At 44.7% G+C, this 24,257-nt stretch overlaps 1 protein-coding gene across 1 annotated transcript; it reads left to right on the top strand.

Annotated features, from left to right (window-relative positions):
• The first annotated feature begins 582 nt into the window (after window positions 1-582).
• Window positions 583-10,376, top strand: RIPPLY3 (ripply transcriptional repressor 3). Its single transcript, XM_045902479.2, has 4 exons — window positions 583-745; window positions 1,644-1,710; window positions 5,966-6,033; window positions 9,943-10,376. Exons 1-4 carry the CDS (start codon window positions 642-644, stop codon window positions 10,250-10,252), a joined length of 549 nt encoding a protein of 182 aa, XP_045758435.2. The 5' UTR covers window positions 583-641; the 3' UTR covers window positions 10,253-10,376.
• The last annotated feature ends 13,881 nt before the right edge of the window (window positions 10,377-24,257 follow it).

The following is a 24,257-nucleotide window of genomic DNA, read 5'->3' as shown; positions in this document are numbered from 1 at the left end:
CCGCGCGGCCGCTTAAAAGGGGTGGACGTGAGAGCCTCCGGAAATCTGGGCACCTAGACGCCCCCGCAGGAACCAGAACGCCTAGGGGCCGCGGGGAGCCCCAGAGGGGCGGGAAGAAGCCAGGGACTCCTTCGCACCCGCGCCAGGCGGGGGAGGCCCCTGGGCAAGCGCCCCGCCACCCCCGGCCCCAGAGGGAGAGTGCCCTACAGAAACACCCCCCGTCCCCGCACGTGTCCTCCTCCCCGCGTTTCCCGAGTCACTTCCCGCCGCCCATTCCCCAAGCTTCCTCGCCCCCGCCCCTGGCGACCCTCCCTGGGTTTCCTTTGTCCCCTCCACACCCTCGCCCCGAGCTTCCTGAGTCCTGTCCACGGATATGTGCCCCCCTCCCCATCTCACCCCCCGCGCTGCGCCCCTTCTGGAGCTTTTCCCGTCCCCTCCCCCTCCCCGGCTTCCCCGTCCCTTCCCGGAGCCTCGCCAGCGCCCTCCCCGCCCCCTCCTCGGTTTCCCTTGTCCCCTCCCGCCCCGCCCCTGTTTTTAAACCTGGCGCCGAGCGCACTGGTAGGTGAGCGCCCTCGCCCGAGCGGTTAGAGGCGCGGCCGTGTCGCTGGCGCCGCCGGAGAGGCGCTGGCTGCGCGGGCACCATGAGACCCGAGGCGGCGGCCGGAGCCCGGGAGGCGCGGGGGCGCGTCTGTCACTGCCCCGCGGACGGTCTCCGGAGGCCACCGCCGCCGCGCGGGCCCGAGAGGTGAGGGTGTCCCCGCGGCCCCCTGGACGCGTCGAGAGGCGCGCGGCGCGTCGGTGCGGCGAGCGCAGAGCCGGACGCTCCAGCGCCGCGGAGCCCCCCGAACCCGGGCGGAGCCCCGGAGCCCGACGGCGACGCCGCGCAAGTTCCTTAGCCTTAGACGGGCATGCACAGTCCTCTCCATTTTCCGCGCACGGTGCCGAAGTGTGGAGGCCCAGGAAGCGCCCCGCGAGCAAATGGGCCAACGCTTCCATTCATAGATCTGAAATTCACTGGGCTGGGAACGTTGGAGTCTCGGGGCCTCTCAGCTAGCCTTGTTTCAGGGGATCCCCTCAGCACGCGGACTGTCACACTCTCGATGACAGTCTTTGTTTGCCCTGCGCTGGGGGCTCAGCCCTTTCAAGGTAGTACAGTTAAAGTGTGGAAGGGGCTGGGTGGCTAGGCAGCCAGAGAGGAGAAACCCATCCCCAACCCCACCCCGCTTTCGCATCGTAGAACCCTGTGGAATCATCTCTGCAGGGTCAAGATCCTTCAACAGCAGAGGGGGTGCGGTTGAAATTAATGAGCAAAAAAGTCGCCAGCTACAGTGGGGAATCAATCGAATAATCCAGTCAGGTTGGGAAAGAAATCTCTCAACTAATGTGTCCCCTGATAATTGCATCAGATTTGGGACTTCTCAAAGCCAGTGAAGGCAGAGAACTGAGAATGTGGCAGGAGGAAAAAAACCCACAAAAAAACAACAAAAAAACAAGCCGCAAATGAACTTGAGAGAACTTTCTGCGGTATCCAGTGACTCTTTCTCAGGCAAACATTGGAATTGATAAGAATGATAACTCTTATGATATACTTTTAAAAGACAGCAGAAAATTCTGGGGTTCACCTCTGGTCCCTGCCTTTCCAGCCCCACACCGTGGAGACCTTGGATCCTCACACCCCAAGAAGCTGAGCTGACCAGAACTGGAAGCCGGGTAAGGTTAAGGTGGGCATTGTGGTATCGAAGGGTTCAGCCAGAAAGTGGCACAACTAAAAAATGACCATGAAAGGCCTCCTCAGCTTGTCCCTCCCTTGGTCCTCTTAATGCAGAAGTGCCTGTGGGCCTGGGAGACGGAACCTGGGTGAGCCTGCTGTTGATCAGACCTGATCACGTGTATAGATTGGGCTCCTGCTTGCTTCTTTCTTGAAAAGCAAAACCACTATGGCGTAGCTCTTTCAAGGGCATTTTGAGAGTTCTAGAAAAGAGCAATTGAGAGCGATTTCTTTATGTTGAGTACCACCCCCCACCCCCCCACCCCCCCGGAAACCAGCAGGTAGAGAGAGGAGGGGAGAAGGCTGCCCCAGTCTCCCTTCTGTGTGCACCATTACTGGTGGGCTCACACCACAGTGCAAATAAGGGCAGAGACCAGTCTGGGGTGCCCAGAAGGTGTGGTTTGAAACCAGCCCCCCCCCCCCCCCCATCTGGCCCTTTCTGAAGCACTTTTGCCCAGTCTGCAAGCGCTCCTGGGGTAATTCATGTTGTCTGAGCAAATACTCTCCAGCCGAGGGCTTTGTGGGTAAAGATTAATCTCCACCACAATTCTTTTGTTTCCTGCACTGGTAACTAAATTGCTTTATACTTTTGAAGTAATGGCTTGCTTTCATAGAATTTACCTTTCCTTTTTTAAAAAATCTTAAATTGTAAGTTGATGTCTTTTATAATGCTGAAGAGCTAATCAGGCTGGGAAGGATCATGCATTTAATTTACCAAACATGTGGTATATGTTATGTGGGCAGTTATTTGTAATATGATAAGAAACTCAGGTGCACGAAAGCTGACCTTTGACTGTATTTTGATATTCAGACTACTTTATATTAAATTAGCCCAGATGACGGAAGTTTTAATTGTTGCTGTTATTTTAAAAACGAAACAATCTATATCAAATTAACAAGGGATATGATTGTGTAGCCCAAGTTACTCTTAAATACGTGCAATATCTAAATAATGGAAAATAATCAACACCTTTTGCATTCAAACTTAAGTTCTTTTTTTTTTTTTTTAAGATTTTATTTATTTATTTGAGAGAGAGAATGAGAGAGAGCACATGAGAGGGGGGAGGGTCAGAGGGAGAAGCAGACTCCCTGCCGAGCAGGGAGCCCTATGCGGGACTCGATCCAGGGACTCCAGGATCATGACCTGAGCCGAAGGCAGTCGCTTAACCAACTGAGCCACCCAGGCGCCCCCAAACTTAAGTTCTTAAACATAAGCCCTTTAAAAGGTGCTTGGGAGAGGGAGAAATGATAGAAGTTCACAATTATCCAATTTTTTGTTAAATGAAATGTATATGGAGCCTATCAGTTGTTGCAAGAATAAAAATACAATAGCACAGTGTAGTATGCAAGGCAGATGGGTTTTTTCCTCTTATGATGAGAAGGATATTTGTGAGAAAAATGATTACTTGCAGAAAAGTGTTCAGCTGTAGGAAGTTGCTAGTTGATCGTCAGCATGGCACAGTTGTGTCCGTGGATTTTGGGAGTGGGGGGTGCTCTGAGGGGGCTGTAGCGCACGCTGCCCCGCTTGCCCGGCTAGCTCTTTGGAGAGCCCAGCGGGCCAGGCGGAAAGGACAGCACCCGGCGACCGCAGGTTCTAGGTACCGCGCACTGTTCCGGGAGCCCGGGCAGGCGGAGCGCAGCCTGGCGCGGGGAGGGAACGCTTCTTGCTCAACAGCGCCCTCTCCCGACAACGCGGGAGAATGCCTTGGCTCTAGAGCCGGGTTGTGTATTTCCCCCGGAAAAATTCGAGGGCTGCGTTCGAGGCCCTGTGCCCTGAGCACTGGGGTCATCCTCACCCATTTGGTACCCCTACCTCCCCTTGGGACCTGTCTCCCTCTCCTGCCTGGGGGAAATGAAGGACAGCCTAAGCCTTTGTTGACCTCTGTTACATTTCGCTCCTGGCCACTTGCCCACCTTGCAAGGGAGGGGATTTCCTAAAAAGAGGTGTCTGCTGGGCTCATCCTCCCATTTTATAGGCTTCCCACACCGTCGCTTTATCGGGGTCAGAAGCTGCATGGGGAGGGGAACGGGCGACTCTAATGATTAAAGTCTGCTTGTATCTCTTCTCTTACTCCTAAGGACACATACACACACACACACCTTTCCTTGTATACATTGCTGATCCCCTTGAATTATCCAAGTGTGAATGTGTAGACATTTCTGTCATCAGAAAATGATCTTTAATTGGAAGACATTTGTGGCATGCCTTTTTTTTTTTTTTAAGATTTTATTTATTTATTTGACAGAGAGAGAGAGAGCGAGAGCAGGAACACAGGCAGGGGGAGTGGGAGAGGGAGAAGCAGGCTTCCCGCTGAGCAGGGAGCCCGATGCGGGCTCGATCCCAGGACCCTGGGACCATGACCTGAGCTGAAGGCAGACGCTTAACCGACTGAGCCACCCAGGCGCCCCGTGGCATACTTTTTTAAAGCTATGTATGTTGGGGGTAAAGTTGTACAGTTTTTAAAGGCATATTGTATGTTTCACAGTGTCTGGTCAGAATTACTCACTTAAAGGAAGCTGTCTTTCTGTGCTAACACTGTCTTTTGGTGTCCACCAAAGTTTGCACCGTGGCATTAGATGCGCTCCCCTCACAGGATATAAAGTCACTCTGACAGCCCAGGATGGCTTACTGTGGTAGTGAGCAATTAGGGGTATTTCATAATTACAAACAGAACCTAACACGGACATGAGTCTCTGGAGTCCTCAAAAAGCGAACTTCATTTTGGAAGAGATTTTGTTCCAAGAGCCTCATTTTCCTTCCCTAACTTCACTCACGCAGGCATATTGTAAAAAATACGGTTGGTAAAATATAATGACATTTACTCACGAAGGCCACACACCTATCACTGCGGGATAGAATGGGTGTGATGATCGTTGGTGACAAACCATCCTCACAGTCCTTCCTTGTCCTGCTCTAGCAGATTTTGTCTCACTCCCGATCTGCTTTCTGCTAGACTCCATGCAAACCCAAGGGCTGGGGTTTCTGATCCATTGCCCCAGGCCATTTCAGCTCGCTTTCAAGCTGTTCCCGGATGGTCTGTCCCAAGACGCCCCACTTTCCGCTTTCCATAATAACTAAAATTTTCAGAGCTCTGAGATCAAATGACAATTACCAGCTTTGCAGCCTCTCAGATCATCTGACCACAGTTCAGGCCAAGTTCACTGAGATTCAGGATCTCACGAATTTGGGTAGAATGGGGTCAGTCCTGGACAGGCAGGTGTGACTGTCCCTTCACCTCCCTAGCGCCGATGCTGGTCACAGCATGGACAAGCCTGGCTCGCTCTCTCTCTCTTTCTGCTTGTATCTTATCTCCATCATTGTTGCCCTTAGTGGCTCGGACTGGCTTCCCTTTCCTCCACTCGTGATATTCAAGTGGTCAAGTGGTTTTTTTAATACTACAGAAGAGCCCTTGGGATCCATCTTTCCTTGCCTTCCTGTCAGTGTTCAGACCTTTATCCCTTCTTGCCCCGTTCCTCTGAGCCCTTACCTCCCCGATCTAGGCTGTGCACTGCTCCCCGGGGCCACCATTATCCTTAAAATACAGATCTGACTGTTGAACTCCTGGCTCAAAAACCAGCAATGGTCTCTAGTGCTGTCTCCAGAATGAAACCCAGGCTCAAAAGTAGGTATTCAAGGTATCCTGTAATCGGGACTCAGCTTCCTGCTGGAGCCCATTAAATAACACAGCTTCTCCTTCATTCCACACTGGGCTCCTCACCTCTCCCCACCTATGCTCTCTGTTTTCTGGCCCCTCAGAATTTGATGTTCCCCTCCACCAGGAATGGTCTCAGACTTGCACACCCAAATGCTGCTGACGTCTCCGCTAGGCCCTCCGTGAAACTTTTCTTCCTCCCTGCCTAGAATCATTGGCATCTTGCTGTACGAGGCTTTGTAGTGTAGTCATTTGCCTACGTGTGTCTTTTCCCGTTAGATTGAAAAAACCTGAACTGCAGGACTGTGTCAGACTCATCTTTCCATCTTTGAATCCCTCACAGTGCCCAGGACATTGCTGACAACAGGAAGAGAAAGAGGGGCTTATCAAATACCGTGAGGGTGTTTAAACTGTCTCTAAAATTGATATTGATACTAAGAAGTACAGACTACTTGGACTTTCTTTTTTAGAATTTCAGGATGCTAAGGTTGTTGACTACGAGGTTCTTGACCATGTCTGTTATTGTACATGTCTGTCTTTACAGCTTGAACCTGAAGGTGACCAACAAACTCCGGGATCAAAGGGGGCCTTTGGGTTTCAGCATCCTGTAAGGTAACATGACCTCACAGTAAGAAATAGATTATTTCCTTTTAATAGAGGCATAAATACACTTTAATGTCTTCAACTGTGCACATTCTCAACAAAGTGGAAAATAATTCAGTATATTCTCTAATATTTAGTTATTATTACCCCAAGAAACTTCAAGGATCTTTTGTTGGATTTCTGGAATCCATTCTGGAATCATTCATTCATTCATTCAGTGTTCTAGTTGCAAATTGGATTGACCGCTTTCCTTTGTCTTTTTTTTTTTTAAAGATTTTATTTATTTGAGAGAGAGAATGAGAGAGAGAGAGAGAGCACATGAGGGAGGAGGGTCAGAGGGAGAAGCAGACTCCCCGCTGAGCAGGGAGCCCGATGCGGGACTCGATCCCGGGACTCCAGGATCATGACCTGAGCCGAAGGCAGTCGCTTAACCAACTGAGCCACCCAGGCGCCCCCTTTGTCTTTTTTTTAAACATTTTTTTAATTTTAATTTTTTTTAAAGATTTTGTTTATTTGACAGAGAGAGAGACAGCCAGAGAGGGAACACAAGCAGGGGGAGTGGGAGAGGGAGAAGCAGGCCTCCCGCTGAGCAGGGAGGCTGATGCGGGGCTCTATCCCAGGACCCTGGGATCATGACCTGAGCTGAAAGCAGATGCTTAACAACTGAGCCACCCAGGCACCCTTTCCTTTGTCTTTTGTTTTTACCTCTCATTACATATTATGTCTTGAGTTAAATTCAACGGAATATGAATTGTATATGTGTGTCTGCTGATCTACTTAAATATTTAAGCCCATTCCGATTTCTCTCCCAGGACATCAGTTAGTCTATCGTCCAGAGCAAAGTAAACCTTCAAAACATGTGTGTGACTGAATGAGGGGCCGGGTGGATGGCTCCACCGCGGTTGGCTCCTCCAGGCTTTCTGAGCTCCCACAGTCCTGGGGGACTGTGTCCTGCTGTGTCCCTCTTACATTTCATCCACTTTGGGCAGGTGGCTCACGCTCAGGATTTGTATCTGTTTCTCGGTCTCTTTCTCTCCCCATCCTGGAAGAGTATTTTTACCCTGGTTATCCTGGAAGACCGAAAGCTTCAGTAAAATCCAAAGATCCTAATTGCTAGAGATAAAATTGAAAGCCCTTCAGACTGGTCAAAGAGTGATTTTTGGAAAAGGGAAACTTTCCTCATGCCCCTGACACCAGTGGTCTTTATTCCCCACAGGATCACTCGGGAAGCTTTAAAAATACAGACTCTGGGCGGCTCCCTGGGGGGTGCTGACGCACTCAGTCTGGGCAAGGCCTACGTGTCTGGATTTTCACAGGCTCCCCGGCTGATCCCAACGTGCATCGGGGTTGAGGGCCACCACCCTCCTTCATGCCCCGTGAGCACCACCTGCCCCGCGCACCCAGGCACCTGCTTACCACAGACACTCTGCTGCCCCCCAATGTTTGGTTCCCTGAAAATGCAGGGACTGGTGAAGCGTGCATTACAAACCAAGGACACAAGTTTATTCTATCTTTTTTTTTTTTTAAAGATTTTATTTATTTATTTGAGAGAGAGAGAATGAGAGAGAGCATGAGAGGGAGGAGGGTCAGAGGGAGAAGCAGACTCCCCGCCGAGCAGGGAGCCCGATGTGGGACTCGATCCTGGGACTCCAGGATCATGACCTGAGCCGAAGGCAGTCGCTTAACCAACTGAGCCACCCAGGCACCCCTTATTCTATCTTTTTATTACAAAAAATTTCAAACTTACACACAAGGGGAGAGAATAGTCACTGACCTCCACATGCCCATCTCCAGCCTCAATAATTATCAACAGACTTCAGATCTGATCGTGTGTATCACCCTCTCCCAATTATGTTTTTATTATTGTTAGAATATTTTATTTTTTTTTTAAAGATTTTATTTATTTATTTGAGAGCGAATGAGAGAGAGAGAGAGAGAGCATGAGAGGGGGAGGGTCAGAGGGAGAAGCAGACTCCCTGCTGAGCAAGGAGCCCGATGCGGGACTCGATCCTGGGACTCCAAGATCATGACCTGAGCCGAAGGCAGTCGCTTAACTAACTGAGCCACCCAGTTGCCGCAGAATATTTTATTTAAGATTTATTTATTTGAGAGAGAGAGAGCACAAGTGGGAGGGGCAGAGGGAGAGGGAGAGAGAGAATCCCAAGCAGACTCCCCACTGAGCACAGAGCCCGACCCTGGGCTCAATCTCACGACCCTGAGATCCTGAACTGAGGTGAAACCAAGAGTTGGATGCTTAACCGACTGTGCGCCCCCAGGCGCCCCTGTTGTTAGAATTTTAGAGCACTTCCAGACAGCCTACAAATTCAAATTCCCCTGTAAATACTTCAGCATTACAGCTAATTTTTAATATGGCCAAACCTAAACTATGTTTATGTTTCTGTCATTACGTGTATTTTATATAATATTCTCTCTATATAATATATATTATATATAATATATAATTATATCATATTCTGTCGTTATTTGTATTTTATATAATATAGAAATATATATAAATTAATATATTTAATATATTTATATATAATAATATATATCCTATATGTAGAAATTATATATATGTATATATAATGGTTTTCTTTTTCTCTGTTTGTTGCAGAGTTCCTCAACCCGAGCACTATTGACACTTGGAGCTGGATAGTTCTTTGTTGTAAGGGGCTGTGGTGGGCATTATGGGATGTTTACCAGCATCCCTGGCCTCTGCGCACTACATGCTAGTGGATTCTTCTCAGTTGAGGCAACCAGAAATGTCTCCAGACATTGCCAAGTGTGCTCTGGAGGTTGAGAATCCCTGGCTTATCAGAAATCCTAGGAAGTTCAGAATTGTCATGCATTATTTATAGTAGGGCATTCTCTCTCCCTCTCTCTCTTTTCTTTTCTATCCAAAGAGAGAGAAGTTGCAATCAGCTTTGCAGGGGTGCACGGCTGGCTCAGTTGGTAGAGTGTGTGACTCTGGATCTCCGGGTTGTAGGTTTAAGCCCCATGTTGGGCATAGAGATTACTTAAAAATAAAAAAGAAATCAGCTTTGCAAATAAGTAGTGGTCAAATGATAATCCCTCTCAGTTCCTCAGAAGACCTCAGGAAAAAATGCAATAAATTAGTGAAAGGCATAAGAATAAGGGGTTATGGGGAGAGTGAAGGGTATTTTAAATACTTTCCATGTATAACTGTAATCCTAAATTCTACAAAACCTGAATTTAGAGTTCCAAGTTTATATATTTAGGTTATTTCCCTTCCTTTCTTCCTCCCTCCCTCCCTTCCTCCCTCCTTTCCTCCCTCCTTTCCTTCCTTCTTTCCTTCTTTCCTTCCTTCCTTCCTTCCTTCCTCCTATTCTTTAGACACATAGTCAGGGTTACCGTTTTCTGTTCTGGCAAAGCTAGGAACCTATCCCTACAGCTTCTCTGTAGCAATGTCCAGAAAAATTAGCTGCTTCTCTAGACTGTGGTTCCAGAGTCATATTTCCTCCAAAGCCCAAAGGTCACAACATTCCCTATCCTTGGGGGTACTAGGGGGAGTGGGGCCTAACCTAAATAGGACATATATTCTCCAGGATAAGTGACATTCTCTGTTTGATCAGAATGAGACTCTTCATCATGAAACTCAGGGTTTTAATTTCCTTTTACCTTCATGGAAGCACATCCTTTTTCCCGTGGTGGTCTAAATCGATCTGCTCACTCCGATTATAGCTTGTTTCTGAACTGGTGTGTAGGGTTCCTTTTGCCAGGTCTCTCCACCTGCCCACGTTTTTGTGTTCTGAGGATTTAGAAAACACTCTGCACAGTGAAGGCAAGATCAGAGAGGGAGATTGGGAGTTAGATGCCTCTAGGGAAGAGGACCCGCTAGATGGAGGTTAGCCTGTTTCAGGGTGATTAATGGTGTATTTGTTTCTTAAATATTAGACTTTATTTACCCATTTCAAAGCGCCAAGAGTATCTGCAGAGTTCTGGGGAAAAAGTGCTGGCCAGTTTCCCAGTGCAAGCCACAATTCACTTCTACAATGACGAATCTGGTTCAGACGATGAAGAACAAGAGGAAGAAACCCAGTCTTCCAACCTTCAGAGTCAGGCGGAGAATGGCCCAGGATGGAAGGACAGAGGTCAGCTGACAGACCCAGGATGGAGTTCTGTAGGACAGAGTGGCCTCGGTGGTAAGGGTCCGCTCCCTCATGGTGACTCTCTGGGGGGCACAGAGCGTGCCTCGCCCAAATAAATGGGGTCTCTCTCCCACACCAGACTTGGCTCACATGCGCTCTTGGGGACAGCTGTGCATTTCCCCTGGTGTACAGGGTTCGGGGACTATCTCTGGCCAACAAGAACTTAGCTTGTAACTTTTCCTGCTCCTGGTGATTCTCTTCAGGGCACTCATGCATACCATTGGGAAAGGAACCAGGAGGTTTGTGTTGACGTGGGTTGTTATCAGATGGTACCAACTTTCAAGGCACATTCACATTTTTACTCTGCCATCCAATGACAGATTATTCCAATATAGATTAATAACCCACCGATGTCTCTCACTTTACCTCAGACTCATTATGTAGCTATTTCTACTTTTGTAAACAAAAGGATTTAGACATTGTCCAAGGGTGGATGTGTTTGCTTAGTGGCATTTCGAAAATATTTATGAAAAATAAACAAAACTGAATAATTTCCATAAGAGTAACAGAAACTTTAAATATGGATTTCTAGGGGGATAATTCCAGTTTAAAATTTATGATCCTTGTCTAAGGGCTGAGTGTATGAAGATATAGAGAAAAGAGCTTTAACTCTTAGTTGGGAACTGGTTCGGGCTTGTTACTTGAATAAAATAACACTGTTTTCAATCAAATTATCTAATATAAAATTATTTTCTTTTTTTATATTTCGATGATCAAATGATTGTGTTCCACAAGTTTGTTACTTAACTATCTTATATGTGATTGTCTTCCTATATATAGTACTTTAATAAGTTTATACTTGAAATAAATATTTTGAAAGACAAAATGTTTGATAATCACCTTTTTTGTTTAAGACAATTTTATTTATTTATTTATTTAGATTTTATTTTTTTAAGTAACCTCCACACCCAACGTGGGGCTCGAACTCACAACCCCGAGATGAAGAGTCACACATGCTCTACCTGAGCCAGCCAGGCGCCCCATGTTTAAGGCAATTTTAGAATTAATTAGTGCCTGCTTTAAAGTTTTTATAAGTTTGTTTGGATGTTTTCATATTTAACTCTTTAAATGATATTTTTTTAAAATAAAAAAATGTATAAAAAGAAAGCAAAAGGGATTATAACCTCAATGCCCAAAAAGTCCATTAATAGTAAAAAAAATTGGAGTAATACATGCAAATATTTTAACAATCCAAACAGCATAGAAAAGTATACATTTGCAAAGTAAAAGTCACCTTCTCCTGTTTTCCTCTTTCTCTGTGCAAAGGTGCCTAACATCAATTGTTTCTGATTGCTCTGCCCCTTTAAAAATTACTATTTATGGGGCATCTGGGTGGCTCAGTCGTTAAGCGTCTGCCTTCAGCTCAGGTCATGATCCCAGGGTCCTGGGATCGAGCCCCGCATCGGGCTCCCTGCTCCGCGGGAAGCCTGTTTCTCCCTCTCCCACTCCCCCTGCTTCTGTTCCCTCTCTCGCTGTGTCTCTTTCTCTTTCTGTCAAATAAATAAATAAGATCTTTAAAAAAAATTTAAAAATTAAAAAAATAAAAATTACTATTTGTTTTTTTCTTTCTTTTTTTTTTTTAAATAACTGGAAATTTGTACCTCTTTATCCCCTTTATCTGTCTCACCCACCCCCCACCTTCCTACCATCTGGGGACCACCATTTTATTCTCTGTATTTAAGAGTCTGTTTTGTTTGTTTGTTCATTTGTTTTGTTTTTGAGATTCCGCATGTGAGTGAAATCATATGGTATTTGTCTTTCTCTGACTTACTTCACTTAGCTTAATGCCCTCTAGTTCTTTTTTTTTTTTAAGATTTTATTTATTTATTTGAGAGAGAGACTGAGATAGAGAGAGCATGAGAGGGGGGAGGGTCAGAGGGAGAAGCAGACTCCCCGCCGAGCAGGGAGCCCGATGTGGGACTCGATCCCGGGACTCGATCCCGGGACTCCAGGATCATGACCTGAGCCGAAGGCAGTCGCTTAACCAACTGAGCCACCCAGGCGCCCTTAATGCCCTCTAGTTCTGTCCATGTTGTTGTAAATGGCAAGATCGCATTCTTTTTTTTATGGCCGAGTAATATTCCATTGTGCGTGTGTGCGTGTGTGCTCACATACACACACCTAGACCACATCTTTATCCATTTATCTATCAATGGACACTTGCATTGCTTCCATAGCTTGGCTGTTGTAAATAATCCTGCAATAAATATAGAAGCGTGCAAGTCTTTTCGAATTAGCGTTTTTGCTCTCTTTGGGTAAATACCCAGTTGTGCCATTACTGGATCATATGGTAATTCTACTTTCAATTTTTTGAGGATCTTCCATAATGGTTTTCCATGGTGGCTCACCAGTTTACATTCGCACCAACAGTGCACAAGGGTTCCTTTTTCTCCACATCCTCACCCATACTTCTTATTTCTTGTCTTTTTTTTTAAGGTGTTATTTTTATTTTTATTTTATTTTATTTTATTTTTTTATTCTTATGTTAATCCCCATACATTACATCATTAATTTTAGATGAAGTGTTCCATGATTCATTGTTTGTGCATAACACCCAGTGCTCCATGCAGAACGTGCCCTCCTCAATACCCACCACCAGGCTAACCCATCCTCCCACCCCACTCCCCTCTAGAACCCTGTTTGTTTTTCAGAGTCCATCGTCTCTCATGGTTCGTCTACCCCTCCGATTTCCCCTATTTTTTTTATTTTGAAGGAGAGAGAGAGTGTGGGACAGGGGCAGAGGGAGAGGGAGAGAGAGAATCTTAAGCAGGCTCCATGCCCAGCACGGAGCCCCACATGGGGCTCGATCTCACAACCCTGAGATCATGACCTGAGCCTAAATCAAGAGTCAGACGCTTCACCAACTGAGTCATCCAGGTGCCCTGTTTTGAGATTCTTTTTAAGTAAATCTCTACACCCAACGTGGGGCTCAGACTTAGAACGCTGAGATCAGGTCTCATGCTCTACCAACTAGGCCAGCAGGCGCCCCTATTTCTTGTCTTTTTGATACTAGCCATTCTTACAGGTGTAAGTTGATATCTCATTGTAGTTTTGATTTGTGTTTCCCTGATGATGAGGGATGCTGAGCATCTTTTCATGTGCCTGCTGGCCATCTCCAAGTCTTCTTTGGAAAAATGTCTATTCAGATCCTCTGCTCATGTTTTAATTGGATTGGTTTTTTTTGTTTTGTTTTCAGATTTTTTCCTAAAAATTTTTTTTTTTAAAGATTTTATTTATTTATTTGAGAGAGAGAGAATGAGAGACAGAGAGCACAAGCGGGAAGAGGGTCAGAGGGAGAAGCAGGCTCCCTGCAGAGCAGGGAGCCCCATGCGGGACTCGATCCCGGGACTCCAGGATCATGACCTGAGCCGAAGGCAGTCGCTTAACCAACTGAGCCACCCAGGCGCCCCTAAAAATTTTTTTAATCGGTTAATTTTATCGTTTCATTTACTTGTTTAAAGTACCTTTTTTCAGACTTAAAAACAATTCTACCTGGGCTTATTTCAGAAAGGATTTAAGATGGCCTTCTGTTTTGCTGGGTCTTAACAGAAAAATATTAGAAGTCTCATCCTTACTGTCCCTCCATGTGATGCTTCAGGTGAAGCTTCAGTCATCACATTTAGCTTTGTTTAGTGTTTCTTTTTTTTTTTTTTTAAGATTTTATTTATTTATTTGAGACAGAGAGAATGAGAGAGAGAGAGCATGAGAGGGAGGAGGATCAGGGGGAGAAGCAGACTTCCTGCCGAGCAGGGAGCCTGATGCGGGACTCGATCCCGGGACTCCAGGATCATGACCTGAGCCGAAGGCAGTCGCTTAACCAACTGAGCCACCCAGGCGCCCTGTTTAGTGTTTCTTGATAAATCACTTTTTCTGAGAAAAAAGAAAAAAGATTTGGTCCAATCTCCAAGTTCCCGTCAAGAAAGCAAACTTGGTCCATCGTATATTCACTTATAAACTGTACATTATATGGAACCATTTGAAGTTGCTGATGTTTGGCTAGTTTGATGTCCATTTCCAGTCATTTACAAAAAGAAAAAAAATCACCTTGGTGGTATTTTCTTTCTTTCTTTCTTTTTTTTTTTTTTTTTAAGATTTTATTTATTTATTTGACAGAGAGAGAGAGAACACAAGCAGGAGGAGCTGCAGATAGAGGGAGAGGGAGAAGCAGGCTCTCCGCTGAGCAGGGAGCCTGATGTGGGGCTCGATCCCAGGACCCTGGAATCATGACCCAAGCTGAAGGCAGCTGCTTAACTGATTGAGCCACCCAGGCACCTCTTGATGGTATTTTCTACAACCTGCATTTCTCCTTCATTTTCTGCAGTAGCTTGCCTAAGAATGATGCAGAAAGTGGATTTCACATGTGGTGCCATCTACATACCTTTTCTCTGAAATCTTTTACAAATTTGAATCAAATCAGCCACTCCAACAAAGGGTATAATTAGCCAGGATTCCATTAAATATATTATTTCGAATAAGTAATGTGTGGTTCAGGCTGACTTCTGTGAGCCATCTTTTAGGGATTCACAAAAAATAGCTCCTAATGAATGTGATTATTGAAACAGAATCTTGCAAATACTACAAGCTGAAGCATGTTAGGAACATTTGTACTTTCATCCAGCTGCATGGCAAACCTCCCACACTGGGTAATTTGTTGTAATATTTGTTTCTGCACATCTCCAGCTTTTCATGGAGTCTTCCAGCTGATGTGCTAACAAAAGCAGTTCAATGTGTTGACCAAATTGCTTCCTGTTCGCTATTTTAACCACTTTCACTGTGGTAGGAAGAGAAAGTGTTTTCCCAGTGCTGTTTCTTTGTGAACTTCTGTATTAAACAAGAAATTGCAAAATAATCTGCCAAACAACATTAAGTTTGGTGACATTTTGTAGAATACTAGATTGAGGATCACATGGTTTTAAACGAATCAGTAATATCTGAGGTATCATCTATGCTTTGCTTGAGGTTCAATGATAATGTGTTAATAATTATTTTTCTTGAGAATTTCAATTATTTTTTGCTCACTTCCTATTGGATCTTTTCACTTATTATGTGGCTAAAGATGAGCTTGTAAGCAAAGCAGAGGTTCAGCCTTACCATTTTTTTGTGGTTCACTTGTACTCGGATGACCTGTATTATTTTCAACCCAATTTCTTGGGCAGGAATTGTTTTGTTTTTTTTTTTAAAGATTTTATTTTATTTATTTATTTGAGACAGAGAGAATGAGAGACAGAGAGCATGAGAGGGAGGAGGGTCAGAGGGAGAAGCAGACTCCCCGCTGAGCAGGGAGCCCGATGCGGGACTCGATCCCGGGACTCCAGGATCATGACCTGAGCCAAAGGCAGTCGCTTAACCAACTGAGCCACCCAGGCGCCCCAGAAATTGTTTTTTAAGTTATAATTCACGTACTATAAAATTCACACTTAAAGAGTATACAATTCAGGACATCTGGGTGGCTCAGTTGGTTAAGCAACTGCCTTCCGTTCAGGTCATGATCCTGGAATCCCGGGATGGAGTCCTGTGACGGGTTCCCTGCTCAGCAGGGAGTCTGCTTCTTCCTCTGACTCTCCCCCCTCTCATCCTCTCTCTCTCTCTCATTCTCTCAAGTAAATAAATAAAATCTTAAAAAAAAAAAAAGAGTATACAATTCAGGAGTTTTGTGCATATTCACAGAGTTGCATAACCATCCCCACTACCTAGTTCCAGAATTTTTTTTTTTAATGTAGGCTCCACACCCAGCATGGAGCCCAACACGAAGCTTGAACTCACGACCCTGAGATCAAGACCCAAGCTGAGATCAAGAGTCGGATGCTCAACTGACTGAGTCATCCAGGTGTTCCCAGAATATTTTCATCACTCCGAAAAACCCACCACACACATTATTCCTTAATAGTCACTCTCATTGCTCCCTCCCCCCAGTCCCTGTCAACAACTGATCTACTTTCTGTCCATCTGGATTTCCTATCATGGACATTTCATATAAATAGAATCATACAACATGTGGCCTTTTGTGTCTGCCTTCTTCCACTCGGCGTGTTTCCAAGGTTCATCCATGGTGTAGTTTATGTCAGAGCTTCATCCCATGTAAATTAACAGAGCTTAAATTAAATTATCTCTTAAAATTTTTAGGTTTTCAGAAGTTCCAATATTCCCTATGAATCCCTTTGTACCGTCCCCTGGGCTGTGTGCACCCATTGAGCAGACCCCCCACCCCCGGCACCTTGGTGAGAGCACAGAGCTAATGCCGTCACCAATTCAGTCTTGATTTCTGAATGATTCAGTTACACTGGCTCAGAAAATTTCATTCTGAATAAGGAAATAAGCAAGTCCTTGTTTTGCAAATTCCTGTTATTGGCGGGCCTTGCAGCACCTGACCCACTGCTCCCCAGTGGAATATCCTGCTGTGTGGCTTAGAGTGCATTTTCATTAGCATTGTCTTCCTTCAGAGGAAATAGAACATTTGTGGTCAAAGAAGACTACAAAGAAATAAAATATGTACCACCCACAAGCCAATAGGCACCCGTACTTTAGGTGATTTTAAAGTAAGGCATGGGGTGGCTGGGTGGCTCAGTCAGTTAAGCATCCGACTCTTGATTTCAACTCAGGTCATGGTCTCAGGGTCGTGAGATGGAGCCCCAGCAAGCCTTGAGATTCTCTCTCCTGCCTCCGCTCATGCTCGCTCGCTCTCTCAAATAAATAAATAAATCTTAAAAATAAATAAAGTAAGGCATAAAACTGCTCTCTGAAATTTATATGAAAGGTTATCATTTCTTTTTATATTCCAGAGCTCGATTTGAAGAATATATTGGAATACCTATTTTTAGAGGCAATTTCTTAGCAATTTTATTATAAATACTAACATAAAGAAAATAAAACCATCCTTTCTTCCCTCTAGGTTAATTTTTCATTGGAAACTTTATTCTTTATTTTATTATTTTTTAAAGATCTTATTTATTTATTTGACACAGCGAGAGAGGGAACACAAGCAGGGGGAGTGGGAGAGGGAGAAGAAGGCTTCCCGCCGAGCAGGGAGCCAGATGCGGGGCTCGATCCCAGGACCCTGGGATCATGACCTGAGCTGAAGGCAGACGCTTAACTGACTGAGCCACCCAGGCGCCCCCACTGTAAACTTTTTATTGAAGAATAACACACCTATGAAAACATACAGTATAAGCATGTTATATATTTGTAAGGTTAATACACTCATGCAAACAGCACTGCAGATCGGGCGCCTGGGTGGCTCAGTTGGCTAAGCGACTGCCTTTGGCTCAAGTCATGATCCTGGAGTCCCGGGATCGAGTCCCGCATCGGGCTCCCTGCTCACCGGGGGGTCTGCTTCTCCCTCTGACCCTCCCCCCTCTCATGTGCTCTCTCTCTCTCATTCTCTCTGTCTCAAATAAATAAATAAAAAATCTTGAAGAAAAAAAAAAACAGCACTGCAGATCAAAAAGAAAACACAAATAGCCCCCTACAATAACCCCATGTGCTCCCTTCCAGTCACTACCCCTTCCTACACTACAGATTCCATCTGACTGGTTTTGAACTTGGGGTCAGTAGGATCACAGGACATGTGCTCTTTCGTGTGTGTCTTCTTTCCTTAACATTCGTTTGTGAGATTCTTTCATATTGTGTGGGCAGTTGTAGGTGGCTCATTCTCTGCCGGATAGACCCCCACTGTGTGACTACACAGCCATTTATTCATCCTTTCTCCTGGTGAGTATTTGGTTAGTTTCCAGCTTGGGGCAATGAGGAATAATACTGTTTTGACCATACCTTGTCCTATAGGTGGACTTGGGCCCCTGTATATGTCTGGTCTCCTCCAAGCAGAAACGAAGGACTGGGGAGAGGGGGTATGGGCCAGAAAGTTCTGGAAGAAAAGAATGAGGTTACGAGCAAGGCCATTCTTTTCTTTGAGATCTTTATAAATGGGCGAGAGCTCAGAAGTGTCACGGCGTCCAGTGAGTGAACATGGGCAGTGGGCTCTTGGTTCTTTCTGAGTTGGGATTTTTGTAACAGGGTTTAGGAGCTTACTTCATTAGGATTGTGAAATGGAAATACGAAAGGGGACCTGGGACATTTGATCCCTTAAGATCCTGGAGAAGAAAGTCTAAGAACTCTTCTCTGTAGGTTCCAAGAAGTTTCCAGGAAATTAGTAAGGTTTCCACCAAGCGCTTGAACTCGTCTGATGCTTTGACCTACAGAGAAAATCCAGTTACAGGAAGAGTCAAATCTGAGAATAGAATCCATATGCTCTAGGGGAGCCTGGGTGGCTCAGTCGGTTAAGCGTCTGCCTTTGGCTTAGGTCATGATCCCAGGGTCTTGGGATCAAGTCCCACACCGGGCTCCTTGCTCAGTGGGGAGCCTGCTTCTCCCTCTGCCCCTTCCCCCTGCTTGTGCTCTCTATCTCTCTCTATGACATAATAAATAAATAAAATCTTTAAAAAAAAAAGTATCCAGGGTGCCTGGGTGGCTCAGTTGGTAAAGCGACTGCCTTCAGCTCAGGTCATGATCCTGGAGTCCTGGGATCAAGTCCCACATCAGGCTCCCTGCTCAGCAGGGAGTCTGCTTCTCCCTCTGACCCTCTTCCCTCTCGTGCTCTCTATCTTTCATTCCCTCTCAAATAAATAAATAAAATCTTAAAAAAAAAAAAAAGTATCCGTATGCCCCAAAATGCCCCCTTCCCAGCAATGAGCCCAGGCCCCTTCCCCACCTCCCTGTCCCGGTGACTGGGCTGCTTCGCTCAATGGGAATTATTTACACTGACCACGGGCCACATGACACTATTCTTACCTGTTTCTTAGCACGTCCTGCCATGCTAATTATATAGACTCTACTAAGATATTTCCATTACTTTATTTTGGACCCTGCATAATTAACTGAAATCAGAGGGATTTTTTTGTTTGTTTGGGCAACTTAGTTTTAATCACCTTTTCCTCCTTGTAATAGCTCATTAAAGAGGAAAACTACCTGTTTTTCTGTGTCTGCATGAGTCATTTTTGTAGAATTACTGGTGAAAATCTAATGCATAAATAGGTAATTTTTTATGATGCTTATGAAAACGATGGATATTTATATTTTGGTTTTTTTTGTTTGTTTTTTTTTAAAGATTTTATTTATTTATTTATTTGAGAGAGAGAAACAGCATGAGAGGGGATAAGGTCAGAGGGAGAAGCAGGCTCCCCGCTGAGCCGGGAGCCCGATGTGGGACTCGATCCCAGGACCCCGGGATCATGACCTGAGCCGAAGGCAGTCGCTTAACCAACTGAGCCACCCAGGCGCCCGAAAATGATGGATATTTATAAAAACAACTTCAACTCCCTTGGAATTTGCTGGGCAAATCTAAAATATGATATCATTATAATATTCCATTATACCATTACATGGCAACTTTTACAAGCAGATTTTATTTTTATTTTATAGTTTGAAACATCTCAAAAAGATGCTCAGCATCATTAGCTGTTACAGAAATGAAAAATTAGAACCATAGATATTGTCAAACACCTACTAGAATGATTATAATTTTTTTTTTAAAGATTTTATTTATTTGACAGAGAGAGACAGCGAGAGCAGGAACACAAGCAGGGGGAGTGGGAGAGGGAGAAGCAGGCCTCCTGCCGAGCAGGGAGCCCGATGTGGGACTCGATCCTGGGACTCCAGGATCATGACCTGAGCCGAAGGCAGACGCCCAACGACTGAGCCACCCTAGAATGATTATAATTTTTAAAAGACAGACAATGTGGAATAACTAGAAGCCTCATACATCACTGGTGGGAATGTAAAATGGTTAAGAGTTTGGAAAACATTTTGTTAATTTCATTAAAAAGTTAAATACAGGGGCGCCTGGGTGGCTTAGATGGCTAAGTGTCTGCCTTCGGCTCAGGTCATGGTCCCAGGGTCCTGGGATCGAGCCCCACATCAGGCTCTTGGCTCGGTGGGAAGCCTGCTTCTCCCTCTCCCTCTGCCTCTCTCCCTGCTAATGCTCTCTCTCTCTCTGTCTCTCTGTATCTCTGAGTCTCAAATGAATAAATAAAAATCTTTACAACACAGCCAGCAATTCCATTTGTAGGAGTCTACCCAGGAGAAATGAAAACATCTGTCCACAGAAAAACATGTACACCAATGTTCATAGCACCTTTATTTGTAATAATCCCAAACTGAAAACAATCCAAATGCACATCAGCTGGTGAATGGATAAATAAAATGTGGTCTATCCGTTCGATGGCATAAAATTCAGTAATAAGAAGGGATGAAATGTAATATTAGTGCATGCTAAAACATGAGTGGACCATGAAAACATGATGCTAAGTGAAAGAATCCAGATGCCACAGACTACACTGCATGATTCCTTTGTATGAAATGTCAAGAAAAGGCTTGCAGTACGCTTGGAAAGAGAGTCGTTGTCCAGGAACCAGGTTGTGGGGTCTTGTGTGGCAAGCTCGGGGCACCTGCCTATCTAGGGGACAGCGGAGAAGAGCATGACGGAGTTTTGAACAGGAGAGTGATATGATCAGGTATGTGTTCTGAGCAGTCTTTCCATACTGAGGCAGGTCTGGGTACAAGAAAACCAGACAGGAAGCTGTCACAGTGATGAGAGATGCTGACTTGAACCCCGGGAGGAAGGCAAGAGAGGAGGACACCTACTTGAGGATGTACATTTCTGTATGTCCATTTCTGAGCACTCTTTGTTGGGGTTGCTGAACTGCAGAAGACGCACCTGCTCACTAGATAACTAACTGCCCGTTGCTCTCCAAATTCATGCTGGCCATTCATGCAGGCGATGTTCTTTAGAACACCCCAGCTAACTCCCTATTCTCTCTGTCTTCCTATAGTGCAATTTCCTATCACCTGCTCCATGAAGGAGATCTATTCTCTGATTGTGGATAAAGAAAATCAAAAGCTTCATGTTAAGCATGTGATTTCCCCTCTCCTCTCCCACTGTGCCCGAGCTCCTCAGCAGATTGGAAGGCATGCTGCTTCCTTCTTAATAGTCCTAGACCATAAATCTAAGTATGCAAGAAAAAACAAAGGGAACAAAAAGAGACAAAAGGCAAATCTATAACAACAATTATATATAAAAATGCATTATATATAATTATATCATATATAGTTATATATTGTATATAATTATAATTGTAATATATATTACCTAATGCATTATATATAGTATGTATATGCATATAATGCATAATGGTGGCTTAGCACTGGGACTGGGTGCCCTTCCATGACAGGGATTGACTGCTGATGGGTGCAGAGAAGCTTCTTGGGGTGATGGGAATGTTCTAAAACTGGATTATGGTGATGGTTGCACAGTTCTAGAAATTTACCAAAATTATTTTTTTTTAAATAAATATTTTATTTATTTATTTGACAGAGAAAGACACAGCGAGAGAGGGAACACAAGTGGGGGAGTGGGAGAGGGAGAAGCAGGCTTCCCACCGAGCAGGGAGCCCAATGCGGGACTCGATCCAGGGACTCCAGGATCATGACCTGAGCCGAAGGCAGTCGCTTAACCAACTGAGCCACCCAGGCGCCCCGTACCAAAATTATTGAATCGTGCCGTGCCGTGAATGGGTAAGTATATAGTACATAAGCTACACCCCCAATAAAGCTGTTTAAAAAAAGCTTAGACTTTTCTACTAAAATAATATTTGAATTTTTTTTAGTCACTGAACCAATAAACGAACAATGCAATCTTTTTTTGTCATGAAAAAAATTTATATTTAAAAAAAATTATTTTATTTTATTTTATTTATTTATTTGACAGAGAGAGACACAGCGAGAGAGGAAACACAAGCAGGGGGAGTGGGAGAGGGAGAAGCAGGCCTCCTGTTGAGCAGGGAGCCCGATGCGGGGCTCGATCCCAGGACCCTGGGGTCACGAGCTGAGCCGAAGGCAGACGCTTAATGACTGAGCCACCCAGGAGCCCCTATTTTTTTTTAAAAAGTAATCCAAAGGAGAAAGCTCTAAGTAAATTGTTTGGTTTCTTAGTTTTTGACTCTCTGGGTTTCTCAAGGCCCTGTCTTCTGCACACTTGCAGTGACCTCTGAGCCATCCGTCACAAAAAGGTGAAGAGGTCTTAGGTGTATGTTCGAGATGATGGCTTCAGTTCCAAAGGAAGACACTATGGGAGACCGTTTGCTGAGACCCAGGTCATCATAAAGCTAGATCTTTCTGTGAGCATCTTAAATTACTTTAAACTCCAAGATTGCATTGTTGATCAATGTGGAAGGACTCTGACCCAGATTTAAGTTAGGTGTAAGACTTGGGGCTCATTACCAACAATACCAAACAATAATGGTCACCAGCTGTTGTAATTTGGGGTATCTCCAAGTACATCAACTACACCTGCAAATGCAGAAGTTTTACAGAGTTTTCTATGATATACTGATCCTAGCAACATTTAAAGCTACAATCTAGCTCATTAAAAGGTATTTTTAAAAAAATTTATTTAAAAATATATTTCTTGGGGTGCCTGGGTGGCTCAGTCGGTTGGGCGTCTGACTCTTTATCTCAGCTCAGGTCTTGATCTCAGGGTCATGAGTTCAGGCCCCACGTTAGGCTCCATGCTAGGTGTGGAGCCTACTTAAAAAAAGAAAAACATTTATCAACATACAATAGATACAGAAAAGTGAGCAAATCATAAGTGCTTGATGTATTTTATGTTATTAAAGATTTTATTTTTAAATAATCTCTCCACCCGATGTGGGGCTCAAGCTCATAACCCCTAGATCAAGAGTCACATTCTCTGCCAACTGAGCCACCCAGGCACTCCAATATTTGAGGAATTTAAAAATAGAACACACAAGACAAGTTAAGAAATAGATTACCATCACCCCAGAAGCTCTTCTTATGCACCCTCCCAGCTAACACACTCACTCTCTTCCCCAAGGATAGCCACTATTCTGACTTCTTTTTTTTTTTAGGAGAAAGAGAGAGAGCGGGGTTGGGGCATGGGGCAGAGGGAGAGGGAGAGAGAGAGAATCCTAAGCAGGCTCCATGCCCAGTGTGGAGCCCAATGTAGGGCTCCATCTCACAACCCTGGGATCGTGACCTGAGCCGAAATCAAGAGTCAGAGTTTTTTAACCGACTGAGCCACACAAACGCCCCATGACTTCTAATACCATTGATTTTTGTTGCCCACTTTTGAAATTTATACAAATGGAATCATACTAGTATGTGCTTATTTGTGTCCGGTTTCTTTTAGTCAACATTGTGTACCTAAGAGTCACTCATTGTTCTATGGTATTCTATTGTAGGAATATATCACTATTTATCCATTCTATTGCCAATGGGCATTTGGATTACTTCCAGGTTTTTGGCTATCATGAACAATTCTGCTAAGAACTCTTTTGAATATGCCTTTTGTGCATATATGTATGCATTTCTGTTGAGTAGGTACCTAGGAGTGGTTGCTGGGTCATAGGGAATGTGTACGGCCAGCTTTAGTATAAATCATTTTATTTTGCTAAAATCTAGAAAGCCACTTGAAGTGATTTAAGAGTAAACACACCCAAATGCAGAAATTATCTAAATATAAACACACGTTCATTCTTCTTCAGAGTTGACCTGAGCAAACACTGTCATAGGCAGGACAATCGAATATCCGTCACGAAGTTACTGGAGTGTGATGTCTCACAAACATGACTTCTGAAGACACCATCTCCTGTGAGTTTCAGCCCTCAGGAAATGAGGTCGACGTGAGCTTTCTGGCATTCCTGCCTGCTCCTGGGTTGGAATCTGGATGAGCACGGCTTGTATCCCTGCTTTGGCTTTGATCCCAGAGAAAAGCACTACGCTTGTTCAATTTCCCCCCACAATCTGGAAATAAATTTATTTTGGGGTTAGCAAAAAAAAAGTCCAAGGTGGTTATTAGCACAGGATACCAGGCTGAGTCTCTCGGTTCCTAGACAACACTTCTGTGTTTTTTCCTGGGGCTCTGTGATTGTTTCCCAGGAGGGACTATAGGCTTTGCCTCCAACCAGTTCTTCTGGGGTGGCCTTGGGCTCATAAATGACCCCTGTCATAGCCCATCCCTGACGTGCCACCTTGAAATTTGAATTCAAGCCA

Source organism: Mirounga angustirostris, unplaced genomic scaffold (genome assembly GCF_029215605.1).
Source record: "Mirounga angustirostris isolate CCGP_5_RB_7025 unplaced genomic scaffold, mMirAng1.0.hap1 SCAF_1, whole genome shotgun sequence".
In the NCBI taxonomy this organism is placed as follows: domain Eukaryota; kingdom Metazoa; phylum Chordata; class Mammalia; order Carnivora; family Phocidae; genus Mirounga; species Mirounga angustirostris.
Note: the sequence above shows the minus strand (reverse complement) of the source record. Positions and strands in the feature narration are given on the sequence as shown.

Excerpts from the sequence above, each read along its gene's own strand:
- RIPPLY3 (XM_045902479.2), top strand. The coding sequence starts at position 642 with ATGAGACCCGAGGCGGCGGCCGGAGCCCGGGAGGCGCGGGGGCGCGTC. Across the intron at positions 746-1,643 it reads CCGCCGCGCGGGCCCGAGAG|CCCCACACCGTGGAGACCTT; the intron begins GTGAGGGTGTCC and ends CTGCCTTTCCAG. Across the intron at positions 1,711-5,965 it reads TGACCAGAACTGGAAGCCGG|CTTGAACCTGAAGGTGACCA; the intron begins GTAAGGTTAAGG and ends CTGTCTTTACAG.